The sequence below is a fragment of the Eublepharis macularius genome, chromosome 2 (assembly GCF_028583425.1).
Source record: "Eublepharis macularius isolate TG4126 chromosome 2, MPM_Emac_v1.0, whole genome shotgun sequence".
Lineage (NCBI taxonomy): Eukaryota > Metazoa > Chordata > Lepidosauria > Squamata > Eublepharidae > Eublepharis > Eublepharis macularius.
Window position 1 is genome coordinate 194,779,483 of NC_072791.1, and position 24,504 is coordinate 194,803,986.

General features: G+C 42.8%; 1 protein-coding gene across 1 annotated transcript in view; it reads right to left on the reverse strand.

Annotated features, from left to right (window-relative positions):
• The window catches only part of SLC38A11 (solute carrier family 38 member 11), a 39,413-nt gene extending 21,048 nt beyond the window's left edge, over positions 1–18,365 (reverse strand). The window contains exons 1-7 of the mRNA XM_054970113.1: positions 18,312–18,365; positions 13,483–13,600; positions 10,749–10,823; positions 5,435–5,569; positions 4,718–4,783; positions 2,546–2,652; positions 1,468–1,547 (exon numbers count right to left, since the gene is read on the reverse strand). Coding sequence (XP_054826088.1) covers positions 1,468–1,547; positions 2,546–2,652; positions 4,718–4,783; positions 5,435–5,569; positions 10,749–10,823; positions 13,483–13,600; positions 18,312–18,365 — 635 coding nt within the window. The remainder of the gene's footprint in view (positions 1–1,467; positions 1,548–2,545; positions 2,653–4,717; positions 4,784–5,434; positions 5,570–10,748; positions 10,824–13,482; positions 13,601–18,311) is intronic.
• Positions 18,366–24,504: the final 6,139 nt, after the last annotated feature.

The following is a 24,504-nucleotide window of genomic DNA, read 5'->3' on the forward strand; positions in this document are numbered from 1 at the left end:
TTTTAAAAAGTGTTTTTAATGATAAAAAATGGCAAAAAATAATGCCAGAAAGGAAAGCATCAACAGAAAATGCCTGCCAATGAAAAGCAGCCGCTTCCTACACAGTAATCACCAACATAGTCCTTGGAGGAGAACTGTGATTTTCCAGCAATGCAGTCAGCACGTAAAGTGCTTGGAAATAACAGTGATATTGAGTGCTGGGGTGGGGGGAGTGCATGTGGCTCAGAGGTAGAGGGTGATATGGTGGTTGAACTAGAACCACAGAGACGGAGATTCCAATCCCCACTCAGTCACGCAGTATGCAGAGAGACCTTGGGCCAGTCACTCCTGCTCAGGTCAGTTTAGCATGGGGTTGTTGTGAAGATAAAAGAGAGGGCGGAAGACCTGCATAAGCTACCCAGCTCCTTGGAGTGAGGGCGGGATAAAAATGTTGGATAGATAGAGCCCATGCTTGGCATAAATCTTCCATGCCTGGCATCTGCACCTAAAGGAGATCAGATATCAGGCACTGCGTAACATTTCTGCCTGAGACCTTGGAAAGTCACCAGTAGACATGGGCACGAATGGAAAAAAACCCCTGAACAAGCTGTTTGTTGTTCGTTGCCATCCACGAACAACGAACAACGAACAGTAACGAACATGACCCTGTTCACAAACCTGTTCGTTGTTTGTTGTTCATGGCCCTTTAAAGATCCCTTTAAACTATCAGCTGGCAGGTGGCAGGGGGATTCCCCCTGTCATTTTCTCTTCACAGTGGCAACAATGGGAAGTACTTTGAAGGGTTAAAGCCAGAAGGAAAGCCAGAAGGAGTTCAGACAGAGTTCAGTCCCTGCCTCCAGTTGCCAAGGGAATTGATTGCAGGTGCCAGACTGTCTGGCTTGATGAACGGCTGCCGACGGCAATGAACGAGGCTTGCAACGACCACGTGTACATTTAGAAAGGAGCCTCACGAACAGCTTGTTTGCGAACAGATGAACGGGCTGTTCGTGGGTTTTTTTCGTTCGTAATGCTGTTCGTGCCCATGTCTAGTCACCAGCAGTCAAGCTAGACAATATTAAGCACCATCTCAACACTGATGTTCTCACTGAGATCCTATTGGAACATCACTCAGTAAATGCTGGAATATGATCAATACCTTCAATGTACCACATTTCCTGAATGAAAGCTGAAGCATTAAGGAAGACCCACAGGGGGAAATACCCCAAACTGGTAAGCTTATAAACTAACTGCCAATAAGTTTCTTACAGTACAGCTTTCTTTGCCATTGATCTCATTTAGCTTAATGTAGCAATAAGTAAGCTTAGTTCTTTATGTATGTTATGATCATTGTTTTAAATAGGCTATAAGTAATTTTTAATACTTGGAACAGCAGGTGATACATAAACCAAGCCTCTTAAAACCGTTTTCAATTCTCTGAAAAAAATTCTTGTCTGAGAGTTTTGGAGAACCAAAGATAAGGCTACTTACATCTGCGAACTAAACGTAACTGTTCTTATAATCCCAATAACCAGGATGATGACCGTTAAAACCAAAGATAGAAAAGACACCTGTAAATAACAAAACAAAAAAGATAATGATTGTACCAGATAATGGTTAGACTTTCAACATTTTTGAAAAAATTAATAACCTTTAAAAGAAAGGGAACAAACCTAGTTTGTTGTCATGCACCTACATTTTATCCCTTCTTCCTCTGAAAACTGAAAACGTCCTAGTTTTGGAACAATTCCAATCAAACGCACAAGCCAGGACTGGCTTGTTAAACACTTCTAAAATAAGGAGGAATGGGGAGGAAGCAGAAAATACAGAAGGGTACTTACTAGCCCAGAACACAAGACATATAAAAGAATAAGTCAACGTGCACAAAGGGGAAGGGAGTATGCTGGTCCCACTCCAGCCTGCTCCAGAGTGCATTGCCCCCACCCTCTGCTTATGTTCATTCATGCATGCATTTAACGCATTGGGTTGGATCCAACTGGCTTTTCTGCTAGGTCCCCTCTGATCACAAAAAAGGCTATGCTGCAGGCCGTAGCACCTGCATGGACAAAAACTATGTGTGACAAGGGCTACAGGAAGAAGGGAAATTGGGCAAGACTGAGTGGAAAAGATGACTAGCTCCAGCTCACTAACTTGTATGCAGAAGTACCTTCCAATCAGGAATTTTATAACACGCAAAGCAGCCAAACAGCAGCAACTGCAAGACCCGTAAAAGATCTGTACAACCTGAAACTGCCACGTGGGCATTACAGTTCTCCTCCAAGTAATGGCTCGAATTCGGCTGTAATTTCCACAGACAGGAGGGATTTCTCAGTGGAGTACAAACGTTTTGCCTCACTCCTCTCTGTGCTGCCCAAAAATGCAACCAAAGGTGCTGCTCCTAGAAGACAGGGGGTCCCCCTGCGGAATAGCATTAGGGGGAATTCAAGGTCTGCACTAGGAGGGGGGAATCAGCTAAAATTGTTCCAGCTTTTGTCTGTGGAAATTCTTTGCCAAATCCAGCTCAATGCAACAAACTGGTATCAAGAAGTCCACTTCTATAATGATTTACCTTCCCCAGTTTTGCTATATTCCGATAAAGAGAAAGAGGAAGAGTGAAGAGGAGGGTTACACACACAATGATGACATGGCGACCAATAAGTAAATTATCTTGATCAACTGGAGAGAGAGAGAGAGAGAGAGAGAATTAATAGATGCATTCCTATGACAACGGAGATCCGATTGTTGATTAAATGAATGTTTAGTGCAAATGTTCAGAAATCTGAAGTCCTTAAAGTGGAAGTGCTGAGTTTTTAAAAGAAATGAAACAAATCTATAAACAAGAGAGAAATGCAACACAAAATAATGGCCATGTTACATTTGACACGTGACCACCACGGGGACTTAACAGTCACACAAATTCCCAATGAGACACAATTCTCAAATGTGCATGCAGGGCCCTGATTCAGATCGGTATGACAGCAAAAAAGGGAGCAGGGCCTCCTGCCTCCCCTTGCTGTTTAACCATGGGAGGGTGATATTTGCCCCTATGGCAGCTGCACAAGCACTGATGGGCTACATGTACACCTGCTAACATAGCAAATAGTGATCCTGCTGGGGCCATTTCAATTCTGGGCATACTTAAATTCTGTGATGACGGTAGAAAGTGCCGTCAAGTTGCAATTCACTTATGGCGACCCCTGCTGGGGTTTGCAAGGCAATAGACTAACATAGGTGGTTTACCATTGCCTGCTTCTGCATAGCAACCCTGGCCTTCCTTGGAGGTCTCCCATTCAAGTACTAACCAAGGCTGCCTCCGCTTAGTTTCTGAGCTTTGATGAGATGGGGCTAGCCTGGCTATCCAGGTGAGGGCCACATTCACAATTACCATCAAGCAAAAGAGCCACTTGACTGCTGTACACCCAGTGCGCCACCCTGCCAAACACACACATACAATACAAGATATTAAATATATTGTGTAAAATATTAAGCATATTGTTAACTTTATTAATACTATATATTATATATATAATTAAGTAACATAATATTATTAAATATTAGTATTAAACATACAACCTTTTACATTACCAGAGTGACTCTGAGCATGTATGGTGCTCCTTCCCAATTCACTGCCGAACTTAGCCAAGCCTTTTGTATTTGGGATGAGCGCTTCCATTTCTGCCTTCCTGTTCTCTATGCAGCATGAGGCATAGCAGGCCAAGTGCAAGAGAGAAACTGCCAGGGCGCCCAGAGGAGACCAAGATGGCCATGGGGAACAAAGAGGAAAACCACCCCACTGTTCCCGGTTTGCTCTTTTTCTGTGTGGCTGCTGTGGTAGTGATGGGGGTAGTTTTACACTCTACAGCTACATTACTGTCCCCCTGGCAGCCACCTGGGTGCTGGAAAGAGGGTATCAAGGCTGCAAAGAACGGTGGGAGGTTGTTGGAGAGGACCTTTTACTTCCGTCCCAGGCCTTTTACTTCTGTCCCCGGCACCTAGTCTGCCACTCAGGGAGGTTCACAGCTTCTCCATCTTCCAGTCCCTCCAGCAGCAGTTGTTTAACAGTGCGACCCACATACCAACTGCAAGCCCAACCACTTGATTTTGCCCATTTTCCTAGAAATTGGGCAAGTGCTGTTAGAAAATAGTGCTCAGAAGAGCCACAGGTGGCACGTCAAAGAGCCACAGGTGGCGTCCAAGCCGCTAAGGAAGTATTACTACCATATATACTATCCTAATCACTAGTAAATAAAGGCAAAATAAAGTGGATGATGATGATGATGATGATATCCTTGCATGAAATGAAGGCTGAAATTCTCAAGATCCTGTACAAAGCCAGATTTGGTATCAGGTACCAACAAGGCTTTTTTTTCTGGGAAAAGAGGTGGTAGAACTCAGCGGGTTGCCCTCAGAGAAAATGGTCACATGGCTGGTGGCCCCGCCCCCGATCTCCAGACAGAGGGGAGTTTAGCGTGGAGGGCAATCTAAACTCCTCTCTGTCTGGTGATCAGGGGGCGGTGCCACCCTGTCATGTGACCATTTTCAAGAGGTTCTGGAACTCCCTTCCACCACGTTCCTGCTGAAAAAAAGCCCTGGGTACCAAATCAGAAATAATGGCAAAGGCCAGCATAAAACAAGCCCCTATCTTGAGAGTTAAAAGCTCTTCAAACAGTCAGTTCAGAAATACTTTTCACCATCATTCCTTATAGGCAGCAGAAAGGACAAAAAAAAAAATCAAACTTACCTCCAGGAATTCTCTGAAAAACTTTTGCCAGAGTATCTCCTGTTATAATGTTGTAGCTAATCATTGCTTTAAAAAAGAGAGTGTTCTTTATTATTAATCCTTTTAAAAACAGTAGACAAGATCCAAACACTGATTTAATCTACAAAATTATACGAGTTGAACTATGTTTGTAGTGTTGACTATTGTAAGTTGCTATTTTGGGCTCGCTTACTTCAAAGCAAGCCACAGTGAACTCTACGGAACTTAATTCCAAGTAAACATGCAGAGGATCAGGCTGATTTTATCAAGTTTATTATCAAATTTATTCAGCAGTTCTTCGCAAACCTTGATGTCAGTTTCAACCTAGTTTTTACAAATGGAATCCATTTTAATATTTCTGGTTTTTTTTAACAGTAGTTATGAAAACCTGAAAAAGTATTCAAAGCAACGAGATGATCAATCCTATTGAATTCTGTGGTTGCCTCAAAACATTTTTTTAAAATGCTTTCAAATTTTGTCACTTTCAACACAAATAATGAACAAAGCTTGAAAATAGCTCCCGAGAGTCTAGACGTGATGCAAAACAATAGAACTCCTAAAACTGAACTGTAAAACTATATACAGCCCAAGCTTATTCACTCTCTCACAAAAGCTAACGTTTCCAAAACTGAGCTGGCTGAGACTATACAGTTCTCTCTTTTCTATATAGTGTGCAAAATTCCTGAAACAAGATCTTACCAATAAAAGGGTATAAAAACTGAAGAGCTGAAAGAAGAAGGTACCCCATAAAGCCATACGTTTTATTGACTAGTGACTGATAGCTGTTCGCACCAGACAGGTTCCCTCCTTTAATCAGCAAGATAATAGAATAATCTGTAATGGAGACAGAGATTATACAGTTTAATTAAAAGAAATCTCTTTCTAGTACAATTCTTTAAGTATTATAAAGAAGATTAGATGTGCTCCTAAATAGATGTGCCCTGGGATACTGTACTTTTCTCCCTTGCAGTATGGAGAAGGGATCAGTTTTGACTGGCAACATTGCACAGAGTCATCTAGACAGGGCCACTACAAGGGCCAAAATTCCAGCTTCGTCAAGGAGGCCTATAGAACCAGAAATAAATCATGCAATTAATCTGAGTCGTGGCCTAGGCAGTCGTGTGAGGGAGGCCAAGAGGGAATATTTATCTGGGGGCCCAAGTTGGCTGTTAGTGGCCCTGGCAAGGAAAAAGGGTTCACCTCCTATAATGTGGCAGATATTAGAGGCCCATGCAACAGCTCTTTCATTTTTAAAAATGCTGAGAAGACCCATTCATCAATATCTTGGTGACCAGTCCAGGCTGGCCTGACACTGATATTTTGTTTGAATGTTACCCTACAGTAAACCTATGAGAAACTAACAGGAACTGTTATCTGAAGACGTGACTCATGAAAGCTCAGACCCTACCACAAATTTTATTAATCTTATAGGTGCTACTGGATTCTTGCTCTTTTCTACTGCTAACTGGAACTGTATGAGTTTCTCATCGCCAAATATGTTTTCAGCCTGATTACTGTGAATGTTTCTGTCACTATTCTTTTGCCTAAAATGAGGCTATTCACTTGCAACGGCGAGGGTTGGATGTTTAGCAGACTGTGGGTGAGAAAACTGTTGCTGGCCACAGAGGTTCTGCAAAAGCAAAGAACAGTGAAGGAACAGAGAGTTGAGCAGGAGTTAGCTAATATCTGTAGAGATGGGCCATACAGGTAGCTATCTGGCAAGATGCATGTAAGATGCGTGCAATGTTGTTTGTTCGTGGGAGTGTATGCTTCTGCTGTGTTGTGTGTGTAGATTTTAAATAAAATATATATTAGAAAGGTGCAAGCCGTCAGTTGCACATTGCATCAGACCATAGATTGCCGTTACATGCCAAGGCCTGCATACTGCCCAATCCCTTTCCCCCACTTTCTTCTTCTCACTGTTCTGATTCAGCCAATTACTTCTCATTTAATTTACAATTTGTATGTATGTTAATATTTATATATCCCACTTTTGTCCCTAAGGGGGCCCCAAAGCTACTTACAACATCATTCTCCATTTTATCCTCACAAACCATCACTCTCTGAGGTAGGTTACTGGAGATCTGACCAGATTGGGCATGTTAGGGTGTTATTTTTTTTAAACATACAGCCTACAGCTCCCAGCATTCCAAAGAGATCTCCCATCCAAGTATGAACCAGGTCCGACCCTGTTTAGCTCCTGAGATCAAAGAATGTTCAGAGCGATATGGCCTAGAACTTCTTACTACGTTTGAGATGTGTGGAGCACATAATAATATCTTCCATTAGCAGTGGATAAGCCATAATTCTTTCTAGAATATCTTATTGTATAGGTCAGAAAGAAGGTGGCTCTATTTGATCAACATGTTGCTGGATCTGAGATTCATTCTCTCAGCCCTGCTGTCCTACAGACTGGATTAGTCCGCTTTGATATGTTGTTAATTAACATTTCATATATTTGTATCTAGTCTAGGGTTGTCTGTCCCCCGTTGGGGGCAAGGGATCCCCTGCTCCCACCCTCCGCCCCCTGCCACCACTCATCTGCCCAGTGGGGGTGAAAGGTGGGAGAACAGGCCTCCAGGACATGCTCCCAAGGTGGCGTGACGTCACTCCCGTGAGTAACGTCATTGCGTGGCCCTGGGAGCATGCCCGCACTTTGCACCAGGCTGAGTTGGGCCCCAAACGGGTAACCCTAATCTAGTTACCTGTTCTTTCCATTGCTTCTTCATGAGGATTGCAACATACCATGCAAACAGCATTACTCTGGCGCAACTGGGTTGTCATGTTTACTTAATTTCTATCCCACCTTTCTCCCTAATGGGGACCCAAAGTGGCTTACATCGTTCTCCTATCCTCCATTTATCCTCACAACAACCCTGTGAAGTAGATTAGACTAGGAATGTGTGACTGGCCCAAGGACACCCAGTGCGCTTCCATGGCAGAGCAGGAATTTGAACCTGGGTCTCCAAGATCCTAGTTCAACATTCTAACCACTTCCCCGCACTACACTGGCTCTCGCAGTTATTAATACTGGTAGGAGAACATTACATTGAGATGTGAGATTGCCCAGTTCAGTCCTCACTCAGGCACAAAGACTGACAATATTTTACAGTTTTTTGTGCTTGGAATCTATCATTCCATAGAGGATTCTAAAATGCATATGTAAATTTGAAAAGTTTCATTCTGTCTTTTAAGGTCTGTTTGCAGTGGGATTCTTTACATGATGCTAAATCCCTGAAGCACATGAAATTCGTACATGGTACATAAGGCGTCTCTGTCATTACGGGCAGCACAAAGAAGCTTGTCAGAAATTATGGTGTGTCCTCAACTGACACTTGGTATGATATGTACAGTTTGAAGCACTTTGGAACTGCATAGCTGATGGTAATAAATTCTGGAGGGTAAGATTGCCATCCCCCACAGATCTGATATAATTTTGATCGCAGAATGACATCAGTAGGGCAGATGATATGAGACGTTCCTACGCCTTAAGCTCTGGTTTCCGGTATGATATTGTGCTGACATGGGAACTTCCTGTATCATTGGAACATTTTATGCAATTACTGAAATGCTATCAGAAAGGTATGAATCTTATCACAGGGAATGACAAGCATGTTTCTCTAATAATGTATGAATCTAGAAGATGAAAATATATCTATTCTAGTATATTACTTCTACAAAAAAGCAAAAAACAAAGGATGGCTAACGACAGATTAGAATTCTTTAATCTTAGCAGTTTTAGGATCAAAAGAGAACTTTTTCTGTGATATTAGGATTTGAGGGTCACCCAGTGACCCTGCTCTGCAGATCGGGGAGAAAATATTTCTCTGCAAAATGTATCAGAAATATATGGAATTCATAGCTACAAGATCTAATGATGACCACTAGCTCACCTGGCTTTTAAAAGGGACTCGATAAATTAATGAAGGAGAGGTCTATCAATAGCTATTAGCCCTGATGGCGAAGGGGAACTGTATCTTTGGAGGCAGTATGCGACTACCATCTGCTAGACAGCAATAGCAGGGGATGGCCAAGGCCTTCATATTTTGCTTCTGGGTCTCTGGAGACCCCTGGTTAATTACTGAGGGAAACAAAATTGGTGGTTTAGAGGGACACTTGAACATCTTATTTTCTAAACAGACAAGTTGACATTCAAGTCTTTAGAGAGAGGAAGAGATGGATGCTACTCAATTTTTCCACTTCATCTCATCGATCCCGCCCCTCACTGCAACCCTTGTCCCAAGAGGTTTTTTCCCCACGCGAGTCCCAGGGTCACCAGCACAACTCTTTTGGTGGTCAAAAGTGGCCCCTTCTCTCTCTTTCACTGGTGGAGAAGCTGGTTGGATCCAACTTGATGCCTGCTGAAACTGAAGGCTGTATCTGGCTGCTTCCACACATGCTGGATAATCCACTTTCAATACGCTTTCATGAACATTTGTAACTGCTTTTCCATGTGTGGAACAAAAAATCCACTTCCAAAGGATTGCTAAAGTGCATTGAAAGTGCATTATTCAACGTGTGTGGAAATGGCCTCTGTTAAACCCCAGCTTTTTCTTGTTCAAAATCCTTGAAGTGATGAATCCTAGGGCTCCACAGCACGCATGCACAAACACACACAGACCATATGTTGTTCCCCTTTCTTTGAAAGATAGGATGCAGCACCATTTAATTTAGTGTGATCTGAGTCCAACAGCACCTTAAAGACAGACTAGAGCTTATACCCTGAAAATCGAATTGGTCTTTGAGGTGCCATTGGACCCAGATCTTGCTCTTCAACTGCAGACCAACATGGCTATCCACCTGGAACTATTTAATTCAGTCGTGCATGTATGGATGAAATCAGTGGGCCTGTAGCAGAAAGCTGCTGCTGCATTTGTTACTGCGCCAGCTCAGAGCTTCATACCACATCCGAAGCACTCTGTCCCCATGTGACAGAAGAAGTTAGAGGAGTCGTGCTGTTGCTAGGGAGCTTGCTTTGCTGAGAGCAGTCGGTTGGTAGCAAAGGCAAAACTTCAGTATTGCAGAAGCAAAAGCAGAGAGCCTTGGATGAACTAAGAAGGAAAAAAAGATTGCCAAGAGACAGGCTGTTGCTTCAAGGGGTAGTGGTAGCCTTGCTGGGTTTGCTTACATTTGAAAGAGCTGTATGATTGCTGGGTGCTTGACAAGGATCCATAACTCGTTTGGGGAGGGTCTGTGCCTCAGTGGCAGAGCATCTATTTTATATATGCAGAAGGTCCCAAGTTCAATCACTGCTATGTCCAATTTAAAAACCATCAGGTCGTAGGTGATGCGAAAGACCTTGGTCTGAGACCCTAGAGATCCACTTAGCGTTGCCAGTTCCTCTTACCCTCCCAGTAGGAGGGAAGGGACCTGGTACTCACCCTCACAGCATCTGCTACTCCTCACGTGTGCTCTCCTGTGTCTGTGCGATGACATCACTTCCAGGAAGTGACATCATTGTGCACACACAGGAGTGTATGCATGCTTCACAGCAGGTTGATTTGGGTCCCAAACTGTGGGAGCATGCCTGGGACATCCATTCCCTCCCCCACCACACACAAACACACCTGCTAGCAAAGTAAGTAGTGTCAGGGGCAGAATGTGAGAGCAAGGATTCCCCCGTCCCCACCAGGGGACCTGGGATCCCTAGAGCCAATGCTGGTCAGAGTAGGAAATACTGCCCTTAACAGGCCAACAGTATGACTCAGGACTCATGCATTCACCACAGAGTTTTTTAAAAATTAAGATGTAATTGCATAAATTAAAATGTACACATAATGTAATAAACAACTGAAATGTAAGCTAATTCTTTGCTATATTATTGTGCCCTCATCTTGAGTGGGAAACAATATGCAAAATAATACAATGTTTGGGATTTCCTAGAAATCTCAAAAGATTAATATCAATAAAGACATTACTGAATTCCTAAACCTAGTTCTTTTGTCTATGGCTACTGATTTTTGAAAATCTTATACATTTTCACCTTGTGACAGCAGAAGCTTTGAAAAGATACCTGTGATGTAGGCAACGCCCAAGAGCAGCAATACTCCTAAGGGAAAGCCAGCTTCCCTCAAAGAATAAGGCAAGCCTGTGAAGACAAAACAATTAGTTGAGAAGGGTCTTTTTCAAAAGCCCTGATACTTAATATTGTGAGTCACAGAAAGTGTGACTTCTCCACATCTAAAAACAGTAGACTGAAGAGGACATCTCATAACACTACACTGGGGAGAAAGGTGGGGTATAAATGAAATGAAAAAATACATATAATAAATGTCACCATTTTAGATCATCTTTTCTCATCTCTGTGGTGCCTGGACTGACAGATCTCTTCACTTTCCTCATCTAATTTTCTTTCCCCTCTTAAATGCCTGCTTTCTGGCCTTCCTTTATTCCTTAATGTTAGAGATTATGGTATTTTATATATTTAGTTTAGTAATTTAGCAGAGTAACATAGCAGAGTAATATAGTCAGAAGCGTTTAAACCCTTACAAATGTGCATTAATTAATCCTCAGACAAAATTCATAGAAAGATAGAACTTACAGTTTATTGTAGCAGATTTCTCCATAGCAATATCTTCTGGTAGTAACAAGGGAAAGATCCTATTCCAAAGAGTTACATTCTCTAGTCTAATACCACGGCCTGAAACTAGGCAGCGAGGTTGTAGGTGCAGGTTTGTGGACAAAGAGAAGGGCTCCATAAGGAGCATGGTGGCTTTACATCTTTTCTCTTGGAAGAGCATGAGGGAAGGTGTGCAATCTCCCAAGAGACATAGAGGCAAGAGAGGAGGAGTCAGTAGGCGTTCCCACCTTAGACAAGAGAGTGGCAGATTGCTAGACTTATATATTACATTCAAAGAGACATGCAGCGCCCCCCAGTGTCCAAAGGCAGGCTGAGTCGCCTATTCCAACACTTAAGCTATTCTTTCCTTAGACTGGGGGTTAGAGAAAAGAATCGTTTAAGGAATAACGGAAGGCCAGAAGAAGAGTGAAATGAATGGCTGGCATATAAAGGCTCAAGGATCTCCATTCCGATTTGTGTCTGAAGAAGGGAGCTCTGACTCTCAAAAGCTTGCACTCTGAAAATCCTGTTGGTCTATGAGATGCCACTGGACTCAAATCCTGCTGTTCTACTGCAGACCAACACGGCTACCCACCTAACTACTTGGAATGTTTCACAAAAAGGAACATTTGTCATGAAATATTCTCTTTCCATAAAATATATCCAACTCTGATCTAACAATATCTTCCAGATCTGTTGTAGAGGGATGACTTTAAAAACAAATATAGTTCCCTACCTGTGAAGTAAGTTAGGTTACCTGGCTAGGCAAAAGAGAAAATTCTGGTTTAGGAAGTATTAAAAGCTAGGAAATGGCAAGATGTGGGCAGGTAGCATTGTGTAAGAGTGCTGGCGACAGGGCATACCTGGGTTCAAATCCTCACTTTCCGCAAAGCTCAGTGGGTAACTTTGGGCCAGTTACTCTCTTTCAGCCTAAATCTCAGGCAAAGTAGCGTAGTGGTTAGAATGTTTGTTAGACCCAAGTTTGTTAGACCCAAGTTTGAATCTCCACTCTGCCATGGAAGCTGACTGGGTGATTTTGGGTCAGTCGCCCACTCTCCGCTTAGCCTACCTCACAGGTTGTTGTGATGATAAAATGGAGAAGAGGAGAATGACGTAAGCCGCTTTGGGTTCTCATTGAGGAGAAAGGTGGGATATAAATGAGGTAATTTTTTTTTACTTGCAGGGCTGTTGTAAAGATAAAAGAGGGGAGGTAATCATGAGTGCTGCCCTAAGCTCCTTGAAGGAAGGATGGTGTAAAAAAAACCTCATACATTAAAAAGATTAAGAAACATATTCATTTCCAGCAAAGAACTATTCAAAGGTTTAATTCTTGCACTATCATTTTTAACTTTCAGAGTGACATATTAAAGTTTTCCTACCGATGAGACACCACATAATTTACAGACAATTATTTCTACCTCCATCCCAGACCTCTATTTCCTACATCAAAAATATCCGTCTGTCTCCTGTTCCCATCCATAACTGCTTCTAGCTACACCCACCCACCAAAATAAACTAAGGGAAGTCCCAAATTTTGCACAGTGACTCTCCAGGTCTCCTTTTTCTTTCTAGGTTCCTTTGACTCTAGTGCAGAGTGATGAACAAGGATCTACTTGTGGCCAGACCAACATAACACAATGATCATACAGTTGTCAAGTCCTAGAGGGGAAAAAAAACTCCTGTCCATTTAATAGAGGCATGTTATTTTCAAGATGGCCTCCATGCCATAAAAAGCTTCAGCTGCCCATTTCTACATACTGAGCCTCTATTAAAAGGAACAGGCCATTTTTTTCCAGGCTAGTTATCAACCCTATATTTCTGTTCACTAGCTGAGATTACTTAGGAGCCATATAATGTGACATTCGTGTAACATTCCTTTCTAGGGCACCTATAAGCAAACCTAAATTAATGCAAGTTTCCAGTGATTATCTCACTATATGCTGATCAACTTCAATTTTCTGGGCTTTTTAAAGTGGTTTTATTTTGTTGCCCACTTCAGTTCTATTTGTTTGAGAGAAAGGCAGGCTTTTAAATATCTTAAATAAATAAAGTAAAATTTGTAATTACAGACTTAAGCCTTGGTATTACTCAATAAACACTGATCTATACTACTATAATAAAATTAGTATGAATCACTAATGTTACCAATAAAGCTGGGAAAGTAATAAACTTTAAGGGATATGTTTACCTATTATACCAGATCCTATGATAGAGTTGATAACATTAAAAGTGGCTGATGAAAGATTGCTCATTCTTTGTTTATTCCTCAGTTTACAGACCAAGGTTGTCCTTTCATCTGTTTCCTCCTATTTCAATATAGTAAAATGGATGTTGGGAGAGAAAAGAGTTAGACCAGAAAAAAACAACAACCAAGTTTCCTACTGTCATAATTTACAAATCCTAAAAATGACAAGTTTTTTTTTCCAGAAAGAGAGCCAATCTGAGCTTCAAGAATAACCCCAAAAAAGGGCACTGGTGGGTATAAATCTGAGTAGCTAGAATTTAAAAACAAACCAGAAATAATGTGGGAGAACATTAGATGAGAAGGGAGGGAGGAATTCAGCACTATTGCACAGTCAAAAGCAGCCCTGTTCACAAGTTAAACTAAACTACGGTTACCAGGTAAGGCAACCAGCAGGAGATTGAGTGAGATAGCACATGGGGGTGCACTGTTGGTGACGGTGTGCCGTCCCTTCTGCATAAATGCCAGAACTGATGACATGCCTCTCTAGGAATTGAGAGGAGCTGTGTGGTGAAACCAGCAACTCTTAGAAAGGACTGACTTCCCTTCTGGGTTTTTCCCAGAAGCGATATCACTCTGTAATCCAACATCACCCATTTTTAGATTAATTTTCTACCGCCAGCTGCAGTGGTGGCAGTGAGAAACAGGAACTGGGGGATCCCTGCCCTTGGTGTGATTTTGGCAACCCTACAGGGAATGCTTGTACAATCCATGTACAATGTACACCTGATTTTTCTTCGTATGTGTAACGGGTAATTTTCATGCTATGTTAAACATGTGTTAGGGTCACCAGGCAGTGCTTAGCAACTGGTGGGCCTGCAACACGCCAGCAGTGCTACATCACGTCCAGAAAAAACCTGGAAGTCACTCAAGGTAGCTCAAGGAATCGCTGGCTATTCTCAGAGCTACTCCACTTTTTAACAGAAGTGACATAGCTCCACATTTGTCACTGCTGGGTTTTTTTGGCAGCAACAAGTTTACCCTGCAAAATCTTACTAAGTATTGTTTATAATGTTCACAATAAATAACAGTATGAAAAAGTTAAGTCAAAGTCTTATATTTACGTGTAACAATAAAGTGCATACTTCTATATTAGCATGTATATTCAAATCCAACTATAAAGTTTATACTTTGTACCAACAAGGAGAAAGCCTCTTAAAGTGCCATGTACATAAGTAAACCGTTCATACAGAAGTAACATCTATTCAAACAGGAAAGTGCCAGTGCTCCAATATTTGCTCCAATAGAAGGTCCTCAAGTTATCTGTAACATATTGCACAAATGTCCATAAAGTGCAAATGCGTAGAAAACCTCTTTATAGTACACGTTTCAAACAGTCAGAATATCATACAAATGTGGAGCAACAAAGTCCATGTACACGCCTTCCTTGTGGTATCCAAGAGCAAGTTCAGTTAAGGAGTCCCATAGATGGCTGTGATTAATGGTTCTTAGATGACTGTGATTAATGATTTTGACGAGGTGTCTAAATCCATAATTACTCATTTCAAAAGAATTCTTTTTCAAAGACTCACAGACTGTGAAATAAATTTATTTCAGGGTCTGTGATTCTTTGAAAAAGAGTCCTCCCCCTCCCATCGGGTGAAGAAAGCCGCGAAGCGTTTGAAGCAACACTATTCTTGCGGCTTGCAAGTGGCAAGAAAATTGTTTAGGTTTCAAGCGCCCTGCACTTCCTTCACCTGATGATTCCCCCTGGTTTGCTGAATATCAAACAACTTGCCATGGGTTTCTTGTATATAGAGGGATTGTGCAATAAGAATGCTGCCATGTTTTACTGAAGTTTTTTAATTATTACGCTGCCAGTTTTATATTTTTTCTGTGATCCGCTCAGAGTCTGGTTCTCAGGGAGGTGGTGGTGGAGAGTGCCCTCAAGTCAGAGTTGATTTATGGTGACCCCTGGTGGGGTTTTCATGGCAAAGGACTAACAGAGGTGGCTTGCCATTGCCTGCCTCTGCAACACTGGTCTTTGTTGGAGGTCTCCCATCCAATTATTAACCAAAGCTGACCCTGCTTAGCTTCTGAGATCTGATGGGATCAGGCTCACCTGGGCTAACAAGGTCAGGGAGGTTTTCAGGGAAAGCAGAATATAAATGTAATAAATAAATAAATATTGTTAACTCCTTTATTATCTGTATGCCAAGTTGCTGCTATTTACATGTCCTACCAAATGTATTATTCCAATCTCATCTGTATTTATTGCTCAGTTCCTTGTGAATCTTGCCTCTAATGATCTCTTCCTGACAACTGACCACCCCCCCATTCCTGCATGTAATATTTGAGGAAATCTGTTTCAATGTATGTGAAGAAGTGGGCACATGATGAATCATTGGCCATTTCCACACACGTTGAATAATGCACTTTCACAATCCTTTTGAAGTGGATTTTTTGTTCCACACATGGAAAATCAGTTTCAAACGTTCACTAAAGAGTATTGAAAGTGGATTATCCAACGTGTGTGGAAGCAGCCTCTGTTCTCGCATGTACCCAGGTTGAATCTTGAGCCCCATTTCAAATATTTTATTTAACTATTACATTACAATAGGTTAAAGATAGGACGTCTGGATTTGGTATTCTTGAATTTATCTACATATGATTCTAGAGTTTCTTCAAAGCCCATTTAAACCCTTGGAAAGTTTTCCAATGACTCTAAAAACAGCAGTGGGCATTATATACCTTATTGCCCACCATTCTGAAGCAGACATGAACACACGCAGAAACACAAATACACAATATTTTAGTTCTAAAGAAGTTTGCAATCCTGGTTTTAAGAGAATTTCTTGTTTCATTGTTCAAAATATTGCTTTTTAAACTTTATCTCCTTTAGGAATAAAATAACAGAGAAATATCTGTAACTTTGAATCCTTCTGACTCTTCTTATATCAGCTGCAGCCTCTGTTATCCAATCTAGAAGAAGAAAGCAAAGAAAGGAAGGAAGAAGTGGAGAAAATGGGTGGGAAGACAATTGTAGCATTTTCAGGTTGGCATAAGGATTTACATGGTCAGGCACCTGTCAAGCTCCTTGGCCTGGTAAAGGTTCTCTCCTGCATCCGGACCCATGGGATCACTCTCCCATTCCTCAAAGGAAGTGCCTGGAAGCACTGGAGGAAGCAGAGAGCAAGATAATCATGCTTTGCTGTCTCCTCCAGACACCCCATCAATCAGCCCAAAGGCACCCATATCATGACAGTGAATCTTTCGTATTCCTCTTACAGCCACCAGCACCAATAGAACTAGAATGTTGTATTCCATTCCCTGTTATGCAGCTGCCATGTAGGGTAGTGGTGGCTATTACAGAGGGACAGTACAGACATAATGGAGGGAAGAGAAAACGTGGCAAGGATTTGAGGGGGGCACGCTATTGGAGGGAACCATGGCTATCTTGTGCCCAGTTGTCCCCCAAAACTTGCAGCCAACCGTAAGTATACTAGGAGTGTGCGGTTCAGTATCCGGTATACAAACTACATACCGAATAATTGCTGATTTGTTTTTTTCTGGATATACTGAATAACATTAGCGAATCCCAAAGAAAACTGGTATACCAATGAAATCAATACCAAATAAACCCAAATTTATATTGCAACAGATATTGAACACATCAGTCTGCAAGCATCTGATGGACAACATGGTGATATGGGGAAGTCAGCATGGAAGTCAACATAGTGATATGGGGAAGTCAACTAGTCTAGTCCTGCCAGACCAACCTGTTGATGTAGTTTATCTGGATTTCAGTAAAGCTTTTGACAAGGTTCCTCATGATGTTCTGATGGGTCAACTAGAGGACTGTGGACTGGACTCTAGGATAGTTAGGTGGATAGGGAACTGGTTGGAGAACCGCACTCAAAGAGCAGATGTCAATGCATTTCATCTGAACGGAGGAAGGTGCCCAGTGGGGTGCCACAGGGCTCGGTCCTGGGCCTGGTACTTTTCAATATTTTTATAAATGATCTGGATGAGGGTGTGGAGAGGCTATTCATTAAATTTGCAGATGACATCGAATTGGGAGAAGCAGCAAACAAAATCAGTAAATAGGGATAGAATTCAACAAGATTGGAACACATTGGAAAAGTGGGTGAATGTGAACAAGATGAAATTTAACAAGGATAAGTGCCAAGTTCTACATCTGGGTAGCAAAAACCAGGAACACACATACTGGATGGGGGATACACTTCTGGTTAGTGGTGCGTGTGGACAAGATCTTGGGGTTCTGATGGAACATAAATTAAATATGAGCAGCCAGTGTGATGCAGCGACAAAAAAAGCTAATGCGATCTTGGGGTGTCTCAAGAGAGGCATAACGTCCCAACTGCAAGATGTCACAGGGGTACATAATCGCTTTCTTTAAATATTTGAAGGGCTGTTACTTAAAGAAGGGTAGGATACTGTTCCTGTGGGCAGCAGAGGATAGGATTCGCGATAATGGGTTTAAATTAACAAAGTTACTCCAGTCTTTAGACCGGTCACAATGCTTAGGATTGCATCGCCAGCGTTCTTCACGTTTCCATTCCAAACGCTCTCAGGGCGTGTAAGATTGCAGCGCTAGAACCGCCGAGAGTCACCCGTTGTCCTTGCAGAGTTGCAGGCGTGGAGCCGACCGGCCTCTTATAGAGGAGAGAGCTCGGCGGCAGACGGTTAAAAAGCGCACTGCCCTGCAGCTTCGCACGCAGCATTTGCAAACGAAAAAGAAAGTTTTCAATGAGCCGATGGAGGAAACATAAAACAAAGGGTTGCTTTGGCAAGGAGACTACCCAGGCGCTTACCTGGTTCCCAGGGCTGGGCAGGGGCAACGGGTGGGGCTGCCGGAACTCCTCCATGGCGGGTCGCGCGCTCCGGTTCCGACAATGGGCCCGCTCAAGGTTGGCTGACTGACGCCCGTCGGCAAGCTTTGGCGAAGCCAGCGACGGGCAGCTGCTGGGGACCACCGAGGGGCAGCGACAAAGCCTCCGCCGCGGGCCGTCAGGAGTTAACCTGCCCGCGGGGTTCAGAAGCACGTGTGAGCGCGCGGTGGGGAGGCGGAGAAGCCGCTTGCCGCCCAGTTCGGGGACAGTTTGGGCAGACGCTTTGGGAGATTCGCGGGGGAAAGAGAGAGACTCAAATCCAAATAAGAGAAAGGAGTAGCTGCACTGAGCCGTTAGGAAAGCTCTTGGGCTGCTGGGCATTGAACTCGAGAAGCTTCCAGGGAGTGCGCTGGTTTGGCGATTCACACATTAGGAAGTACACGGGTTAGGGCTGGACGTGAGTTGAGGGTTCTCTGCAGTTCCTGCATGTGGAGTGCCCGGTTTGGATCGAGACCACAGCGCACCTGGAGAAAGGAGTTCAGCCATCTCACCCTGTCCCTTCTGAAGTATTGTGGCCCTTTGGGAAAACATGGAAGGAAGAGGGGGCTGACATACCCTTTCCATCTCTGACATGGGTACAAGCTGAATCCTGGATTTGAGTCCAGAGGCACTGTTACGACCCCTTATTTCTCTTGGGTAGATTTTGCCTTTAATCTTTCTCATACACCCTCTGGGTAGATTGCAGCCACCAGGAATATTATATTCCAAGATACTTTATTTAAATTCCCCATTTAGTAAGGTGCCCAAGGGTCAGGCTTTTTTGTGGTATTATGTGGGCCAGAGGAAAGGTATGGGATATAGGAATAACTGTGGGATTAAAAAAAAACAAAACACACGTTTATTTTTATAAGAAGCGTATCATTTTCATATTACTTCTTAATCTTGGTGGTTTCAAAAGAGTAGTTCTCAATTCTTAAAGTTACTTTACTTAAATCCAGTCACACAGATCTTCTCTCAGGCTTCACACATAGTTTGCCTGCTTTTGATATTAATTTCTCGATTACAAGTAAGACCTTTTCTCAGGCACGCGCACAGTTCGCCTGCTTTTCCTGACTGAATGTTCTTTCACAAACACACAGTTCAGGCTACCACACAAGTTATATTTCTCTCAGACAACATACATAAGCTCAGGCTGCACTCAGCTTGCCTGCTAGTACTAGACTCAATATTTTTCTCACCCCCACTCATCATCTATACCACACCAAGCATTTAAAGACACATACATGCATTTACATAAAATCATTAAAGGCACCTTAGAGATCAACCAGATTTTTAGGGTATAAACTTTCCAAAGTATCTGAAGAAGGAAGCTTTGACTCTCAAAAGCCGATACCCTGCAGATCCTGCTGTTCTGTAACAGACCAATGCAGCTACTGGCCTGATGCAGTCTGAATCTAGAACGCCTGCAGGAATGGAAGGGTATCCTGAAAGTCACCTCAGGCCGTTACACAAGTTAGGGACCCCAGACCCAACTTGTGCATTCTGTAGCATATCAATATGGCTGCCTACTGTCCTGGAGAGAAAATGTTTAATAGTGCTTAATGTGTAGAGATGGACAATTGAAGCTTTTCTCCATGCCAGCTGGAACCCTAAACCCAGCACAGAAGAGAGCTCTGTATCTTGAATAAATCTGATGATGTGGGGATTCTGGAAGCAGCATCTTGGCCTGCCTTTGCTACTGCGCCTCCCCCAGATTTCTTGCCCCCTTCTAAGCAGTGCTTGAATGCTGTCAGCATCCTATGTTTCGAATTCTCCAGGGAACAAAACAAGAATTCACATGTAAGAAGCAAGAAATCATTTCTACACCCTTTTAAAAGGATAGGACATTTTTTGTGCCAAACCACTTGGCAACCCTACCTGGAACTTTTCTTTAAATAGGTAGCAGTTTTCAAAGTAAATGTGGCTGATATGACCATACCTAGCATAATGCCAGTAATTGTTACCACTGAAGTGGATGTGCCTGTGGTATCATCCAGAACTGGTGCTGAGTTCTCTTCAATTCCTGACCATATGCATGTGCACTCATAGAAGCAAATCCTCCTCTCTTCAATGGGGCTTCTAGGTAAGCCTGCACAAGGTGGTAGCCTGGAGCTACAGGTTTGAGAATTTAATGTTCAGAACACCACTGTATTTCCATATTTGCAATGAAATTTCAAAGCTTATGCAAGAGGCATCATCATTCTTAGTTTTCCAGAGTGCAATAGGGTTGCTATGACAGTTTTCCAGCAGACAATAGGTAACCTTCAGAAACCCATGCATAAATGGTTGGATTTTCTACCCAGTGCTGCTATTTCAGCATCTGAGTCGACACACGGGGGAGGGGGGGGGGAAACATCAAGAATGCAGATGAGTGAGTTTAGCGAAAAAACTGAAATAGTTATCCACACAAAAAGGCTTATTACCTTGGGTTCTGGCTATTTAACTGTTGAATGTACAAAGAAGAACTCTGCAGATAATACATGAATAACAATCCAAGTATTATGATCCAGTGATCTTGAATATTCTACTTCAAATCCAGTGCAATCCGATACAGAGCTACTCTATGGCTTTAGACTAGATTAACTCAGCTGAGATTGTTTTGTTCTCTTATACTGTGTCAGGGTCATTCTTGTCATCTGCCTTTAAAATATGCAAAAGGGTTCGATCTAAAGGTTTAAGTCAGACGCCGGAGTCCAAAATTTCTGGTCATTTCACAGAGAGAGAGAGCACAGCCGTCTATCACTCAAATACATTAGATAAAGCCTTGTGGAGGTTATGGGTTGTTATTTAGTCCCAAGACACTGATGTAGCAGATCACCAGAATTCTGGCGAGCAGAGGAGAATTCTGTACCACAAATGACCACAAGGTCATTTTATATTTGATACGAGTTCACTACAACCTAGAATTAACCAAAAAAAGAGTGAATGTGTATAAATTCACCGTGAACCATAGATATGCTCATGGATCTCTTCCATTTCGTTTGGCTCAGAGGGAGGGAGGCAAAGAGACCTTGTCTGGACCCCCTCTTTGGACAAGAGTGGGAAGTTCACTGCATTGGATCACTTTGCATAACAGTCTGCTACGGAGGGTTTGTAGCCCTTCCAGCAGAAATTTGTCTCATTTCTATAGATTCCATTGGAGCAGGTCAGTATGTCACATTTTTTCCCCTTGCCACTAATGGGTCAGTAGTTTAGAAAATCCCTAATCAGCACTACTCAAAAGCTACACCCTAAGAAATACAATGTGCATGACCCATCAGCTGACATGAATCCTGCTCAGAAACTTAAGAAAAACCTTTAGCTTGGCAGCGGCTTATGTAATTTTTTTTACTCTGTCTGAATAAAGATTCCCACTGTAATTATACATGGATGGCTTATGGTAAACTAGAGGTCAAAATGGAAATATTCAAGGCAAAAAAAAATGGCTTTAAGCAGCATGCATAGTTCTCTTCCCTTTTGTACTCACAAAAACCCTGTGAGGTAGAGCAGGCTGAGCAAAAATGACTGGACAAAGGTGACTCAGAAAGCTTCATGGTAAAGATTTGAACCTGGAACTTTCTGGTTGAACTATTATATCACATGGGTTCTTAGCTTCATGTTGTCTCAGCCATTCACAATCTGATATAATTAATTACCTTTTTTCGACAGAAACATGTGAACAAGGTCCTACCTAAGCATATTTCACCCTGACCACTACACAACTGCAACAGCTAATTGTGCTTACTATGAAGCTGGACATGGAGATAGTAGTGGGTGGGTGCAAGGGCAGGAGAGGCAGGATAAAGGGAAAGCGGATACTCCTCCTGACTCCCATGGTTCAGTCATGCTAGGATTGCCAGCCTCCGGGTAGGATCTGGGTTGGATCTCCATTTTGCTTCCTCTGTTGGCAGAAGACTTATTTGCATTGGACAAAAACTTTACCGCTAGCAAAACAGAGTGATAGAATCCAACCCGTACTTCCCTCTCCCAGTAGTATGGCACAGTTCAGATGTCATGATTAGATTTTCCAGGAAATTCCTGGAGATTTGGGGGTGGAACCTAATAATAATAATAATAATGTGTTTAGTTACTGCCCTTCTCAACAGATTAGTGCCACAAAGCTGTGAACAAAGGCAGTGATCCAGAGGAGTTAGCCGTGTTAGTCTGTAGTAGCAAAATCGAAAAGAGTCCAGTAGCACCTTTAAGACATTTAAGATGAACAAAGTCAGTGTTATTATTATCCCCACAACACAGCTGAGGAGCTAGGGCTGAGTGGAATGGCTTACCCAAGGCCATCTGTAGAATTCATGGCAGTAGTGGGAATCGAACTAGCAGAATGCTGATTCATAATCCAGCCACATAACTACTATGTTACAGCAGCTAGGGAGGGCAGGGTTTGGGGATGCAAGATATGCCATAGAATCCATAGTCTAGAGATCAGTCGTAGTTCTGTTTTGTGTGTGAGTGAAAGAACATTAAGAGTAATGGTACTGTCCAGAGAAAGATGTGTCTAGAGTCGGCCCTGCAGCGCTATCCGGACTCCATCCAGCCCTCCCAACCCAGGTGACTCCCACCTCATGTTGCAGAAGGACAGCAGCGGCACCAGGGACATCAGTGGGGGTAGTGGGGAAGCTCCATGGCAGGGTGATGACGCCCACCTGGCCGCCAGCAGCCGAAGTTGGGGTTACTGAGGCCAGGAGCAGAGGAGGTGACAGAAGTTCACAAGCCAGCCACCAGAGCCTGGTGTCCACTTGGAAGACCAGCTCGGAAAGCCGTGGAATGCCCAACTGCCCAGCATCGCCCAGAAGCAAAAGCGCCAGAAGCGAGCATAATTGGAAGCAAAAGAAGTCCAATTATGTGATCTGTTTGGTTCATGTATTGGCCATTGTTCGGTTGCCTGAAGCATGTATTTGCAATGAATAAATAGTCTCATCACAGCATTTTTGAGATAAGAGAGGATCAGAAGTGACGTATGATTGCCTTCTGCGCAGTACTAACCCGGGTTAGCTGTCCCTCCTCTCATCTGTAAAAGATCCTCCAAAAGTCTCACCCTCCACTACTGCTGCTGCCCAGTAGCTGCCCTTCTAAGTTTCCTCCACCCCACCTCCATTAGAACTGTCTGCCGCTGTGATTGATTCCTGAAGAGGGTGGATGCATCTTTGTTATAGTGTTTAATCAAATTGTCTGGTATCTCAGCTTGACTGAATCTGCACTCCTGATGGTATTACTCTCCACTTCACTGACACATTCAGCCTCCCTCACCATTGTCACGCCCACTCTCTTTTAATCGTGTGGTTAGATATGGTGTGTCTTTAACATTCTTGTTATTTCTCTCACTGGGTTTGTAGGAATTAAATTCCAATCTGATTAATTAACCTTTCCCGTAGTATTGTGCCCAAGCTTTAAGGCTCCTTCATTGGACTATGTGGTGCTGAGGATGAGACTGTTGTATGGTAATAGAATATAACTCTAGGTTTAACAATAAATAAAATAAAACTTTATTAGTACAAGAAGTGTATTGGTTTCAAGATGTTTAGCAAATTTTCTTCAGTAAATAAAACTATATGTTAATAATTCAGACTGAGGCGTCACAAACTTTCATTTCACAATCTCTCCTCTCTCTCAAATCCTCCTTCCTCTTCAGAATGTACTTTGTTCATTCGTTATTCTATTTTGCTCAGTTAATCTCTCTGTTTTAAACTCAGGTTTCTGTCAGCTTCTTCCTCTCACACTTTTATAATGTGTGGTATGTGTCATCTATGAAGACAGAGGTCCTGTATGGGGAGCCACTTGCGCTGGTTTCTAGCCTGGAGTGATCCTGGATGCCTCTCTGACAATGGAGGCGCAGGTCTCAGTGGTTGCTTGGTCTTCGTTTTTTCACCTACAACAGACCAGGCAGCTTGTCCCTTACCTTTCAACCCATGACTTAACTACAGTGATTCAAGCAACAGTCATCTATAGATTAGATTACTGTGACTGTCACTATGCAGGGCGTCCCTTGAGTCTGGTCTGGAGGTTACAGCTGGTTCAAAATGCAGCTGCGCATGTTATTGCGGGAGTCCCAAATGGGGCACATATAACACCTATACTGCACCAGCTGCATTGGCTGCTGGTGGAGTACCAGATCAGGTTCAAGGTTTTGGTATTAACCTATAAA